This window comes from Rhinatrema bivittatum, chromosome 2, assembly GCF_901001135.1.
Source record: "Rhinatrema bivittatum chromosome 2, aRhiBiv1.1, whole genome shotgun sequence".
In the NCBI taxonomy this organism is placed as follows: Eukaryota; Metazoa; Chordata; class Amphibia; order Gymnophiona; family Rhinatrematidae; genus Rhinatrema; species Rhinatrema bivittatum.
The window spans coordinates 151,586,623-151,601,170 of record NC_042616.1 but is presented as its reverse complement, the minus strand read 5'-3'; the positions used below and the strand labels follow the sequence as shown (position 1 = coordinate 151,601,170).

The 14,548-nt window shown below is 44.8% G+C and overlaps 1 protein-coding gene across 1 annotated transcript in view; it reads left to right on the top strand.

Moving 5' to 3' along the window:
* The first annotated feature begins 3,668 nt into the window (after nucleotides 1–3,668).
* The window catches only part of MALRD1 (MAM and LDL receptor class A domain containing 1), a 954,719-nt gene continuing 943,839 nt past the window's right edge, over nucleotides 3,669–14,548 (top strand). The window contains exon 1 of the mRNA XM_029587045.1: nucleotides 3,669–3,890. Within this exon, the coding sequence (XP_029442905.1) occupies nucleotides 3,722–3,890 (169 nt within the window). The 5' untranslated portion in view covers nucleotides 3,669–3,721. The remainder of the gene's footprint in view (nucleotides 3,891–14,548) is intronic.

Below are 14,548 nucleotides of genomic sequence, written 5' to 3'. Positions count from 1 at the left end.
ATCCTTGCTACAGGATCCTTTCCTACTGCACCAGGTTGATGCTCTCCGATCATGAGACCTTCTTCCTCCAAGGCAGCACCAGGGCTGCCAGTCTGAAGTTGGGACTTGGCTACTATGTCCCTGAAGGTCTCATCTATATACCTCTCTGTCTGCCTCAGCATCTCCAGGTCTTCCACTCTAGCCTCCATAGATTGGACTTGTACTCTGAGAGACAGGAGCTCTTTGCATCACATGCACTTGTACAGTGTCTCACCGGCGGGTAAAAAATCATTCATGTGACACTCAATGCAAAAGACTGGGAAGCCCCCCTCTTGCTGCTGGACTGCTGCCTTCATTTCAAATTTGTTCAGTTCCTAGTTAAGTTTTAGGATGCTGTGGGAGTAGGAATGTGTCTAATTAACGTCCTTTAAATGTATTAGTGAATTCGCTATATGTCTGGTAGTGGCCTACAGGGCAATGATCAAACTCTCAATAAAGTTCTTTTTTTTTTTTTTTAAAGTGGCACCTGCCTATAAATTAAAATATGAGCTAGGGGTGGGTGGGCGAGGGGTGGGAGAGTTGGAAAATACAAATAGTCTAACTTTAGTTAGTGAGCCAGAGTGACTCACTGCTCTCTTGATTAACAAATGTTGATACCTAATCAAACCAAATCACACTACCTTTCCAAGGTGAGTGCTGAACTTTTCAACCTTTTTACTTAGGTATACACTGCTTCTAGCTTATTTCTAGCTTCTGGCTACTTTTTTTTTTCTTAATATGCAAACACTCTAACTTCTGCTTATTAGCTGCCTTACAGACTATTAAAAATAAACACACTACTGCATATTAGCTGCCTTACTGACTGACTATTAAAAATACAGTCTAACTTCAGTTTATTCCCTGTCTTACTGACTATTAAAAGCACAAACACACACAAACACACTAAATAATATTCCCAAATAGTTAACTTTGTCCCAATACTTTTAAAAAAGAAAAATTTCCAAGCAAAAACTTACTGGTTCCTTTCAGCCACCAGCAAGGTGATCCTCTCCTCTCAGTGCTCCCACTGGATGGTGGGAGCACTGAGAGGAGAGGAGATTTATTACAGTTACAAAAAGTCATCGTGGATACACATACATCAAGGGAACATAACTGACAAACTGCGGAAGGGTTAAGGGAGTTAGTCTTTTTTATTGATTTGTTGGTTAAAGCATAGGTTAGTAGGTAAAAAGAGAAGAAGAAAAGCAGAAGGAGGAAAGGAAATAGAATTGTCACTGAAGAGGAGCTACATTGAACAGAAAGTGAGTGAGAGAGAGAGAAAGAGAAAACATGAAGAAAACAGATAAGTGCACTCACTAGTAAAGTGTAGCCTGGTCTGAGCTCAGATATACAAAGAAACATAAAGACACACAAAAGAGGGCAAAGGATCAGAGAGAAATAAAAGAGAAACTGTTTCACTTACCTTGAATACTTCTTCATACATTTAGGTTGATACTGAAAAAGAAAGTTAACACAAATATCAATTCTTAGAGAACAAGATTAGAAAAGTATACAACATTACAAATAGAATGTTGAACTATATGAGGAATGTTAATTTCAATTTACTTATCTGATAGAGAGTTTGCAAGCAGTTCATGTTGTATTTGTTTTCTTCTTTATTGAACTGAATGTCTTAAAGAAAAAAATGTTTACAATGTTATAGAAAATAAGAAATAGAATAATTTAATGATACATGTTTAAATGAGCTTATTATAGAAAGTTAAGTAATAATGAATTAAAAAGTAATTTGTTATTATTTCAGTCCCTATTTGCTCTGTTGGATTTGTTGATCTCACAATCACATATTTTTGAGAGTAGGGCATATTAAATCTTGTGGGCAAATAACATCAGAAAACTTGCTGTCTGGTCATACATGACTACAATCTTAACATGTATCTTGGCCACAACAGAAGTCTTCAACTGCACAGGACCTGGTTTACATTTAGGTCATTGGGCATCCACCTAGTGACTTGGCACACACTGGGGGTTCGGGTTCACAGGAAGGTCCAGGCCCGAAGTTAAACCTATGGAGGTGTTCACACTGTTGGGAGAATGTGCCCACGGTTCAAGACTGTTGCTGGTGGGAAGGCGAAGAGCAGGAACATAGATTAACAGAGAATCCCATTTGTAACCTGGTGAAAGGCCTGCAACCTCAACTGGGCAAGTTTGTGATTCCATTGGAAGCAGAGGAGTTCCTCATACAAGCCCTGCTGGACTCAGGGAGTCTAATGACTCTGATTCAGAGAGACCTAGCCAAGAAAAAGTAAATTGAAGATAAGAAAACAGTAACCCTCACATCGGAACCAGAAACAATATCCAACAGGCTATGTGGTATTGACCACCCCAGCTGGTCAGGCCAGCCTAGAGGTGGGGATACTGCCTCACCTCCCTTACCCCATGGTACTTGGATGGGACTATCCACATTTTGAGATGCTCTGTGGCTGTCTCACGTCTAGTGTGAACCCTCCAAACTGTAATGAACTGTCTCATCAGCAGGTCTCTCCATGCAGAGATTCAAGTTTATACCACAAGCAGCCTAGAAGACTGAAGCCCCAAATGAAGTGGTGAGGAAAGCACCTCAAGCAGCTGCAAACATTAGGAACTGTGGAATGTAAGACAATGGTAGAAGGGGACACAGAATTGACATCTACAACAACAAGTTAGCCTTTCCCCTGTTCATGCTGAGGGAAATAGGATCCTGATCCAGGGTAGTAGCAGGGGTACAGGCAGCCACTCACCTTAGCAAGGCAGAGCTGATAGGGAGGGTATATGAGGGAGTGTGAAGGAAACTCTCTCAAACTACCTTAAGGGACCGGCCACAGCTCTCTAGCCCAGTCCTCCTTAAGGACCAACCCTGCAAAGGATTCTGGGTGAAGTGAGGATCCCCTCACTATATTATAAGTAGTCAGGGACCAGAAGAATTAGAGAGGCCCCAGGGAAAAGGCACAAAGCCAGAGTGCTACTTATGTTTGATGTTTTTGGAACTGTACGTTAAGGACTGCAAAGGTAAGCATCCTTTTGTACTGTACTTTTCTGTTATTTTAAATAAAGTTTGTGTGTAGAAGAAACAGCCAGATTCTGCCTCCCTCAATTCTCCTTCCTGTTTCCCCAAGCCATGGCTGCTCCCAGTTACCGCAGTCAGAGGAAATAATTAACATGTTAGTGTTCACTCTGTCTTGAATTTCTAATAAAGTCCAGAGGCATTATACAAAGTTTACTTGTTATCTTTATATTGTATCTATCATGAACTGAAAAAGCATAGGTGCACAGTTTGTCTACAAAAGGCAGGGAAAAGGCTAACATAATCATTGCTTCTTGTGTCATTATAAACCTCTGCTGTTTATCTAAGAATGTTATCTGATATTTCTGCCAGGCACCAGTAGTAATTAAAATAAGTTAGCTCTGTACTCCTAACATTTTATGACAGATATTACAGCAGTGTTACAACACAAGTCCTCCAGCCATAAAATTATGTAGCAGTTAAATATTTTCTAAAATACATTTGCATGTAGATAAAATATAACTGCCCCTCAGCATAGTGAGCATTCTTTGTACAGTGGCAACCAGCACCTGAAAAGGCACTGGGGAAAGTGCAAAATGAAAAGTCATTTCACAGATATGATAACTGCTTGACTTGGTTGTCCATATAGGAGCCCAGAGGATACTTTGCCAGTTGTGCAGTTCATGCATTGTGGTATCTGCAATGGACAAAATCTACAAGCTTTTCTGTAGCTTGTATTGTGCGGTTGTGCTTATGATTGTTAGGCCATGTATTGGAAATGAATTTCAGTGTAGGCAGGGCCTCTCTGTTCCTTCAGACAATGTGTGCGACTTCACCAATCAGTGCGGGGATAACAGTGATGAAGAAGAATGTAAGTAGAATGCTACAAATCCCTTATTTCATGAACACTTTAAATGAATGTTAATACATTAAATTTAGACTGAAGATGTGAGCAGTTTTACTTATGTGAGCACGGTGAGAGGCTGTATTGTCCCTACACATTATGGATAAGTTGTTAATGTCCTTTTGTAATCGAATTTGGGAAGAAATTAGTGTGAGACAAAGTAATAACAACTGCAAAAGGTCATTTTGTAACTTCTCCGCTATCTGAAATGTGTAGGTTTTATTTTTAAGAGTGTTTTTCACATGGTGTCTAGGAAAAACATCTTGTCTAAGCTGGTTTTGCAGATGTTATTTTAAAAAGCTGAGGCATCTCATCAATAATATTTTGAATTGTAAAGAAATTGCCATGAAACTATGAGGCCTCTTGAAGCTGCTGGCATTCTGTGCTCATGCCGTGAATCTTTGCTACAAAAAGTGAATGTCTGCAAAATTCACTATTGACATCAATGCTGAAAATTAAGGGTTGCAGTAATTTCTTCTGAGGTTAAATGGTTGACATGTTAAATCCTGTCTCTTAGATGTAGCCATTTTCTTGGAAGCAGGGTATTGTTCCAGAGATTTTACATTACAGCTTTTAGACTTTACCCTTAGAATCCATGTTTTCTCTCATTTATAGAGTTCTGATATATTAAATGTTTTTTCATTTGTGTCGATGGGAAAAATTCTTAATACATCTTTTCCTTATTTCCAAACAAGAAAAAATGAACTTCTTGGCATTCAAAGTTCAGTTCAATAGAGATTGCTTCATTGTGTTTCTCCTCCACTGTTTTAAAAAGTTTTTGTGTAACATTTTGGCATTTTAAATACTATTGCTACTACTACTATTTGTCTCTTCCATAGTGCTACTCAACATATCGTAGCATTGTACAAAAACACTTAAAAGACGTACCTTGCTCGGAAGAGTTTATAATCTAATCAAGTCAGACATACAGGGCAAAAGAGACTTTGGAAATGTCTTTTATTAAGAACATGTTTAAGTCAATAAGACTATGAGTGGGATAATAGCAGGTTACAGTTGAACAGCAGCATCCAAAAAGTGGGGTTTTAGACTGAATGTTTTTAAATTTAGATTTCTATATTCTGCTTTTTGCACTTTAAAGCAGATTACATTCAGGCACTGTAGGTATTTCCCTATCCCCAGAGGGCTTACAATCTAAGGGGGTCATTTATCACAGTGCTTTATGGTGTTTTCACATGTGAAGACGCCATAACGCATGGTGCAATGCAAATTAGAAAAAGGGGAGGAGATTGGGGCAGGATTTCTGGCCAAGTGGGCTGGCTTTGCAATTTGAGAAATCATATTGCACAGTTTTAACTACACCTTTTTCATTAAACTGTGCAATATGGCTTTATTGCACTTTGTGATGAGAGAGAGAGACTAGCTATAAGGCCCTTATAGAACATAGGTATTTATACCTTTAATATAAGGCCCACCTAGTAACTTGAGGTGAGGTTTAGGTATTAGTGTAGGGGTTAGGGGCCACTTTGACATTCAAAGTGAGATGTATGAACAGAACAGTACACTCTTGTGAAGATTTGATGCCCTTCGGAGTGAGGAAACACCCAAAGATGAGATTGTACAATGTTCTCTCAACCTATCTTAATGGACTCTCTACCTGAGTAACATAAAACACCCCTTTTCCTATCACATGCAACATTTAGTGCATTTTGATAAATCCAGGCCTACGTTTGTACCTGAGACATTGGAGATTAAAGTGACTTGCCCAAGGTCCAACAGTGGGACTTGAACACAGGTCTCCAGGTTCATAGCCCACTGCTCTAACCACTAGGCTATTCTTTTGAATAAGGAGAGGGATCATGACACAACTCAGGAAGTCTATTCCAAGATACAGTGCAGTCAGGTGGAAAGCAGAGAGTTAGGATTTGGCAGTGGAGTAGAAGGGCACTGATAAGAGTGATGTTCCTTATAAATGGAGTCCATGAGGAGGGGTGTAGGGAAAAGGTAAGAAAGGAGAGGTAGCGAGAAGATGCAGAGTGAAGGATCTTGTAGGTGAGAAAAAGGAGCTTGAATTGTATATGGAAACAATGGGCCAATGTACTGACTTGAGAAGAAGTGTTATATGTGTCTAGTGATACTGGTGACAGATATATTTATGCAACTGAATTTTGAATAGATTATAGTAGAGCTAGATGGCTCACTGGAAGACCATTGAGGAGCAGGTTGCAGTAGCCTTTGTGGAAGTCTTCAGACATAGTTTTCAGTACATATGGCTGTTTACATCTTGATAGTAGCTTGGGCTAGTAGCATTCAAACATATAAGTAAACACAACTATTTTAAAACCATGTTAACTAAGGCCCTGTTCCTCTAGTTGTGGAGTCCACAAGATATGTTTGGGAAGCCCTGGTATAACCCAATCTGTTTTTTTTCTTGTCCGGTTTTATTTCCAGGTTCGTTTCTTTATTTCTTTAAATGTTTTATTACTTATAGTTTTTCACTTTGTTAATAAGGGATGAATACTTCTTATTATAAGGACAGATCCTACATTTTTTGCAAATTGCCTTCCCTGAGACCTCACATCAGTTGTCCTTTCTATATGGGCTCCTGATTTTAGGTGTTTCTTTTCTTGCTAATTAGGGGTTTTTGGAGGGTACAAAAAAATGGTGTATATCAATTTTTTACTATTGTTGGGTAGAGGTATGCTATCATTTTTAATGAATTAAAAAATAGAAAAGAAATTTTCTATTTCTTCCTGCATCTGTAATGCCACGAAATGAAAAAAAAATGACATTTTGTAAAAATTGTTATTTTGTGTTAGTGTCAATTGGGGGAGAGGTTACCTAGAGGTATTATTCTACATTCTCATTGGCTGTCTCCTTAGTTACTACTTTGGGTTGCCAAGGTTCCAAGGTGGTGTTTGTGAGGAGATTGGCCAGTGCTGGTAACAAATGTAAATAAACAAGTGATATAATAACATCATCAAGTTCTAGTCAGAAAAAGCATATAATTCAAATGTATAGCAAATGTTGCTTACCTGTAACAGATGTTCTCACAGAACAGCAGGATGTTAGTCCTCACATATGGGCAGCATCATCAGGACGGAGCCCAATCACGGAAAACCTCTGTCAAAATTTCCAGAACTCTGACCTGCCCCTACTGGGCATGCCCAGCATGGCACCAACCCTGCAGCCAGCAGGGGTCCCCCTTCAGTCTTATTTAAAAGCTACAAGCAGTGCCGAAAAATAAAATAACAAAATGTTACAAACCTAACACCACGGGGCGGCGGGCAGGTTTCATGAGGACTAACATCCTGCTGTCCTGTGAGAACACCTGTTACAGGTAAGCAACATTTGCTTTCTCACAGGACAAGCAGGATGGTAGTCCTCACATAGGGGTGAGTACCGAGCTGAGGATGTCTGAACATGCACCAAATGTACCCAACAGCGTGCAACAGGCACAACAACTGGGGTGGAATTTGGTAGAGGGCATCCTGAACCCCACTGAGCAGGCGGAAGGGTGTTGGTATGTCACGTTGGAAATAGGTTACGCAGGACAGACTGGTTGAAGATGGAATCTTGTCTTCCCGCTTTGTCCAAGCAATAGTGGGCTGCGAAAGTATGGAGAGAACTCCAGGTGGCAGCCCTGCAAATGTCAGGAAGCGGCACCGATCGTAGGTGTGCTACTGAAATCGCCATGGCCCTCACAGAGTGTGCTTTAACACGGTCTTGAAAAGGAATGCCTGCTTGCTGATAGCAAAAAGATATGCAGTCCGCCAACCAGGAGGAAAGAATCTGCTTACCCACAGGTTGCCCTAATTTGTTGAGGTGGAAAGAGATGAATAACTGAGTGTTCTTCCTGTGGGCAACTGTATGGTCTAGATTAAAAGTTAGAGCCCGTTTACAGTCAAGGGTATGCAGAGCCTGTTCCCCTGGATTGGAACGGGGCCTGGGAAAGAAGGTAGGTAGTATGATGGATTGATTAATGTGAAACTCCGAAACTACCTTAGGTAAAAATTTAGGGTGAGTGCGGAGTACCGCCTGGTCCTGCAGGAGTTTAGTGTAAGGCGGATAGGTAACTAGGGCCTGTAACTCACTAACCCTGCGAGCTGAAGTGATAGCCAAAAGGAAAATCACTTTCCATGTGAGATATTTTAGGTCACAGGAGTGAAGAGGCTTGCATGGTGGTTTCATGAGCCGACCGAGAACCAGATTAAGGTCCCAAGAAGGAGCTGGAGGACATAAAGGTGGCTTGATGTGGAGCAAGCCCTTCAGAAATTGTGTTACATGGGGTTGTACTGATATAGGGACAACCCCGACACCTTTAAGGAAGGCGGTTACCACACTGACATGCATTCTGATGGAAGATGTCTTGAGACCTGACTCTGACAGATGCCAGAGATAGTCCAAAAACTGTGGGATTGGACAGGAAAAGGGATCAAGGGACTGAGAAGCGCACCATGATGTGAACCTTTTCCATTTATAGGAGTAAGATTGTCTCGTGGAAGGCTTCCGTGAAGCAATCAAGACACAGGAAACTGAGTCTGAAAGGTTAAGAGGTTGAAGGATTAACCTTTCAACATCCATGCCATCAGGGACAAGGCCTGAAGATTGGGATGGCGTAGGCTCCCGTTGTTTTGAGTGATCAGAAGCGGGTCATTTCCCAAGGGAATGTGCCTGCAGATGGAGAGATCCCGTAGTATTGGAAACCACACTTGGCATGACCAGTGAGGTGCTATCAGGACCATTGTTCCCTTGTCCTGACGTAACTTCACGAGAGTCTTCGAGAGAAGAGGAAGTGGAGGGAATGCATAAAGCAGACCAGTTGCCCATGAGAGGGAGAATGCATTTCTGGGCTGAGAGCCTTTGCTGCGAATGAGGGAGCCATAATGGTCCACTTTGTGGTTCTGAGGGGATGCAAAGGATGACCCCATTGTTGGAAGATGGAGTTCGCTACTGAGGGGTTGAGAGACCACTTGTGCGGTTGAAAGACGCGACTCAGTTTGTCTGCTAGAACATTGTCCACTCCCGGTAAGTAGTTGGCCCTGAGGTACATTGAGTGGGAGTGAGCTTCCGCCCAAATCTGCGCAGCTTCCTGACACAGAAGGAAGGAGCCTGTGCCTCCCTGCTTGTTGATGTACCACATGGCCACCTGGTTGTCCGTCTGAATCAGGATGACTGGGTTTGATAGGCGATCCTGAAAAACCCTGAGAGCATATCGCATTGCTCGAAGCTCCAGGAAATTTCTTTGGTGTTTGGCTTCCTCTGGAGACCAAAAGCCTTGTGTCTGCAGATCGGCCACATGGGCTCCCCACCCGAGGTTGGAAGCGTTGGTGGTAAGAATGACTTGAAGATCTGGCACTTGAAAGGGCAATCCCTGGAGGAGATTGTTCTGATTTTTCCACCAGGCGAGAGACAGACGGAGTGAGTCAGTAATGTGGACAATGGTCAACAGAGGTTGAACAGCTTGAACCCATTGTGACCTCAGAGTCCAATGCATGAGTCTCATGGCCAAATGGGCCATTGGTGTGACATGGACTGAGGATGCCATGTGTCCGAGAAGGACAAGGAATTGACGAGCTGTTGCAGTATTCTGAGACTGCAACTGGTGAGCGAGAGACACGAGAGTTAGCGCTCATTGTTGAGGTAAAAAAGCTTTTGGCTGCAAGGTGTCCAAGTCTGCCTTAATGAACAACAAGGTATGAGATGGGACTAAATAAGATTTTTCATAATTGACGAGAAATCCTAGTGAAATTAGAGTGTGTAGAGTCAAATCGAGGGGCGACCAAGCAGCTTGCTGGGTTGGAGCCCTGATTAACCATTCGTCCAGGTGGGGTAGACGTGAACACCCTCTTTCCTGAGGAAAGCTGCGACAACTACAAGGCATTTGGTAAAGACTCGTGGTGCAGATGCTAGGCCGAACGGAAGCACTCGGTATTGATAGTGTTTGGGACCTACTAAAAACCTCAGGTACTTGCAATGAATTGGAGTTATCACAATGTGTGTGTATGTGTCCTGGAGGTCCAGAGAGCAGAGCCAGTCTCCTCTTTGTAGAAGAGGTAGAAGCGATCCCAAGGTTACCATCTTGAACTTTTCCCTCTGGAGGTACTTGTTGAAAGCACGTAGGTCCAGAATTGGACGAACCTCCCCCCCTTCACCCCCCCTGATTTTTGGGGGATCAAAAAGTACCGGGAATACCCTAGGCCTTGCTTGGAGTGCGGAACGGGTTCTATTGCTCTTGACTGGAGAAGGAGGGAGACCTCTTGATCCAGAAGAATGGAGTGATCGGATGTTCTCCACATCTGTAGAGGTGGGGAGTCTGGTGGTCGGGCGAAAAAGTTCAGATGGTAACCCTGAGCAATGATTGCCAATACCCATTGGTCGGTTGTGATTGACTGCCACATGTTGTAAAAGTGGCACAATCGGCCTCCCACTGGTATGTTTGAGAGAGGAATCTGGCTGCTGCTCTCTAAGCGGAAGTCAAAAACCTGAAGCAGGCCCTGGCTGAGGAGCTGCTTGTGGTTTCTGTTTCAGGTTTGGCGAAGCTGAGGTTTATGATAAGGTCTCGTAGTACGGGACCTTGCTGGTGGTGGATAGGCTTTCCTTGGATGATAGAAAGAGTCCTTCTTGAAGGGCTGTCTTGAGGAGAAGTCAGAAGGCATCGAAGAGAGCTGTTTGAGAGTCTCATGATGGTCCTTTAATTCAGCCACCATTCGTTGCATCTGTTCACTGAACAGATTGTCTCCGACACATAGTAGATTGGATAAATGGTCCTGCACGTCTTGGCAAAGGTCAGAAGATTTGAGCCAGGCCTACCGTCTTGCCAAAATAGCTACTGCAGACACTCTGGTAGAGGTGTCAAATATGTCATAAGATGTTCGAATCTCATGTTTGCCTGCCTCAAACCCCTTGTTTACAAGGGTTTGGAGCTGGTCTTGAATTGTTCAGGTAGGGACTCAGAGAAGTCCTGTATCTGCTTAAAGATGACCCAATTATATTGGGTCATGTAAAGCTGATAGGCAGCAATTCGGGAGATGAGCATGACTCCTTGATACACTCGTCGACCAATGTTGTCCAGGAACTTTTGTTCCTTAGCAGGCGGGGTAGATGAATGAGGCTTTGACCTTTTTGCTCTTTTTTGAGTAGACTCTACCACAACTGAGTCGTGGTCGAGCTGGGATTTTTGAAAGCCTGGGGCTGACTGAACTAAATAAGTAGTGTCAGCTTTTCTTTGCACTGGAGCAATTGATCCAGGATTTTCCCAGTTCTTTTTGAGGAGATCAAGAAGGACTTGATGAATGGGAATAGAGGTTATCACCTTGGGGGCATCCAGGAATTTGAGTAACTCCATCATCTGGTGCCTGTCATCCTGTTCCATCTGAAGTTGAAAAGAAACCAACTCAGATATTTCCTTCACAAAATTAATGAATGAGAGGTCCTCTGGAGGAGAACGTTTTCTACTTTCAGTGGGAGAAGATGGTGAATGTAAATCATCGGTGTCTGTTGAGGTATCATCACCCCAAGTGTCATAAGGATCAGCAGACTGTCCTGTAGGATGAGAAGGGGGTTGGATACCTGAAGGTCCCGGTCTAGGCTCCGAAAATATCGAAGGAATCGCCGGAGGCACTGATGGCATGGAAGGTATTGGTGCAGGCATCGAGGGCATCAATGGATGACCCAATGGCACCGATGGACGTATCAGTACCGATGGATGAATCGGTGGCAAGGGACATATTGGCATCAATGGCTGAGGCAAAACTCCCGATGGAAGGATGCAGAATGGTGTTTTTCCTCCTGATGAAGCTGTCAACAGGGAGGGCATCGGAGCCATCGGAGACCTGGGATCCATCGGAGGAAGGGCAGCCATCAGCACTTCCATTCTGGATAAAAGCGGTGCCAGCGCTGCCGGAATCGGGTCGATGACAGTTTCCACAATCGGTGCCGGTGTCAGTGCCGGAGGAACCTGAAGACGTTGCATCACCTTGTCGATGGCCTCCTGAACCAGTCGATCCAGTTCTTCTCAGGGACCTGGAGCAAGCAGCCCCGGCTCCGGAACAGAAGAGGGAGGCAGAGGCATAGCCGGAGGGACCACCTTTACAGGTGGAATCGCAGCTCCCAAACCCCGATCGGGTGAGGGTGGCCTCGATGACCTGGTCGCAGGAATGGTCGGTGCCTTTCCTGGACGGGGCTTCTTCGGCGGCTCGGAAGGTGGCGAGATCGATGATTTCGCTCCCTCGATGGTCCGAGTCTTGCGATGTTGATGGCGATGTTTCTCCCTGCGATCCCCTCAATCCTAAGGGGGAGTAGAGGGTGTCGATGGCCGTGAAGACATCGATGGTGGTTGGTCACCGGTCGGTGGTCGATGCTGGTGCGGTCGACGGTGCCGGTTCCAACGACGTCGATGCAATGGATGGAATCAGGGTTTGAGCATGGAAGAGGAGTTCCATCTTCTCCATTCTGGCCTTGTGACGTTTTGGTGTCATGAGGGCACATTTGGTGCAAGTCAGGACACCATGCTCATGGCCTAAACACATTATACAGACTCCATGGAGGTCTGTGATAGACATGGTGCAAGTACAATCTGGGCACCGACGGAACCCCGACGCCATGGCCATTGAAAAAAATCGAGCCGTGGTACGGTCGACGGCCAGTAGGCCACAAGGGCCAAACTCAACGGTAATCAACGGAAAACGGGTAAAAACTTACCGGAGTACCGCGGCCAGAGAAAAGTTAGAGAAGGGACCCCTGTGGGGCAATTTAACTTTTAATAATTCCTTGAGGAAAATTACTGTCAGGAATCACTTCAGAGCTCCTAAACCGTGAGGCTACTGCTCCGCGGGTCCCCCTTCAGAAGACTGAAGGGGGACCCCTGCTGGCTGCAGGGTTGGTGCCATGCTGGGCATGCCCAGTAGGGGCCAGTCAGAGTTTTCTGTGATCGGGCTCCGTCCTGATGATGTCGCCCATATGTGAGGACTACCATCCTTCTTGTCCTGTGAGAAATCTTGAATTTGCTAATCAATTTGTATTTTAGGAAAAGGGCCTTGACATTTGGGATATGCATACTTTTAATTCCCCTGGTGGGTGTGGAGTGACTGGTAAGAGAGTGAGTGACTTGGGTGACTGTATAGGTAGTAGACTGGTTGGAGTGATAAGTGGTGACTGGTAAGAGAGAGGCAGCCTGGGATGGCTGTATGGGGTGACAGGTTGGGGAGAGCCTGGTTGAGGTAGGGACTGGTGAGAGAGAGGCAGCTTGACTGGTGAGAAGAGGAGTGACTGGGGTGACAGGTAAGAGAGAGACTGGTTGGGGTGGTGACTGGTGAGAGATAGCTAGCCTGGTGTGTGTGTGTGGGGGGGGGGGGTGACTGGTGAGAGGGGCAGTGACAGGGGTGACTGAATGGGGTGACAGGTGGGAGAGAGACTAGTTGGAGTGGTGAGTGTTGACTGGTGAGCAAGAAGCAGCCTGGTGTTTGGGGGTTACTGGTCAGAGGGGGAGTGACTGGGATGATGGCATGGGGTGACATGTGGAAGAGAGACTGGTTAGAGTGGTGACTGGTGACTAGCAAGAGAGAGGCAGCCTGGTGTGTGTAGTGTTACTGGTCAGAGGGGGGTGTGACTGGGAAGACAACATGGGGTGATAGGTGGGAGAGAGACTGTTGGAGTGGTGACTAGTGACTGGTGAGTGAGAGGCTTGTGGGGATTACTGGTCAGAGGGGGATGTGACTGGGATGATGGCATAGGGTGACAGGTGGGAGAGAGACTGGTTAGAGTGATGACTGATGACCAGCGAGAGAGAGACAGCCTGGTGTGTGTGGGGTGACTGGTGAGAGATGGGGTGACAGGTGGGAGAGAGCCTGGTTGAGGTGGTGACTGGTTTGAGAGAGAAGCAGCTTGGAATGTGGGGTTGATTGGTGAGATGGGTTGTGACATGTGGGTAAGAGACTGGGTGGGGTGATGACTGGTAAGAGAGATAGCCTGGTGTTTGTGGTGGGGGGTGACTGGTGAGAGGGAGTTTCACTGGGGTAAATGAAAGGAGTGAGAGGTGGGAGAGAGAGAGGCAGCCTGGTGTGTGTGTGTGTGTATGTGTGTGTGTGTGTGTGTGGGTGACTCGGGTGACAGGTCAGCCGTACACACACTAGGCTGCTTCTCTCTCACCAGTTACCACCAGCCAGTCTCTCTCCCACCTGTTACTCCATACAGTCACCCCAGTCACTTCCCCTCTCACCAGCACCCCCCTCCTCAAACACACAAACACATATCAGGGGAGTTAAAAGTATGCATATCTCAAAATGCCAGGGCCCCATTCCTAAAATACAAAGAGACTTACAAATTCAAAATATGCATTGGCATTACATGCTTTTGCTGACTAGAACTTGATGCTAAAATTACATCACTTGTTTGTTTACATTTCTTACCAGGCACTGGCCATCCTCCCACAAACACCATCTTGCAACCTTGGCAACCTAAAGTAACTTGAGGAGCTAGCCAATGGAATGCAGAACCATAGCTCAGCTAACAAACTGCTCCCCCAAGTGACACATTTTAACATACCGGTAACATTTTCAGTTAGTTCGCAGTAACTATAGGTAGTGAGTGTCTATCATCCAGTTAGCACGCATCCACACATTATGTCCCGATAGTGCACACTAACTCCAAAACTAGGGAATCCCAAA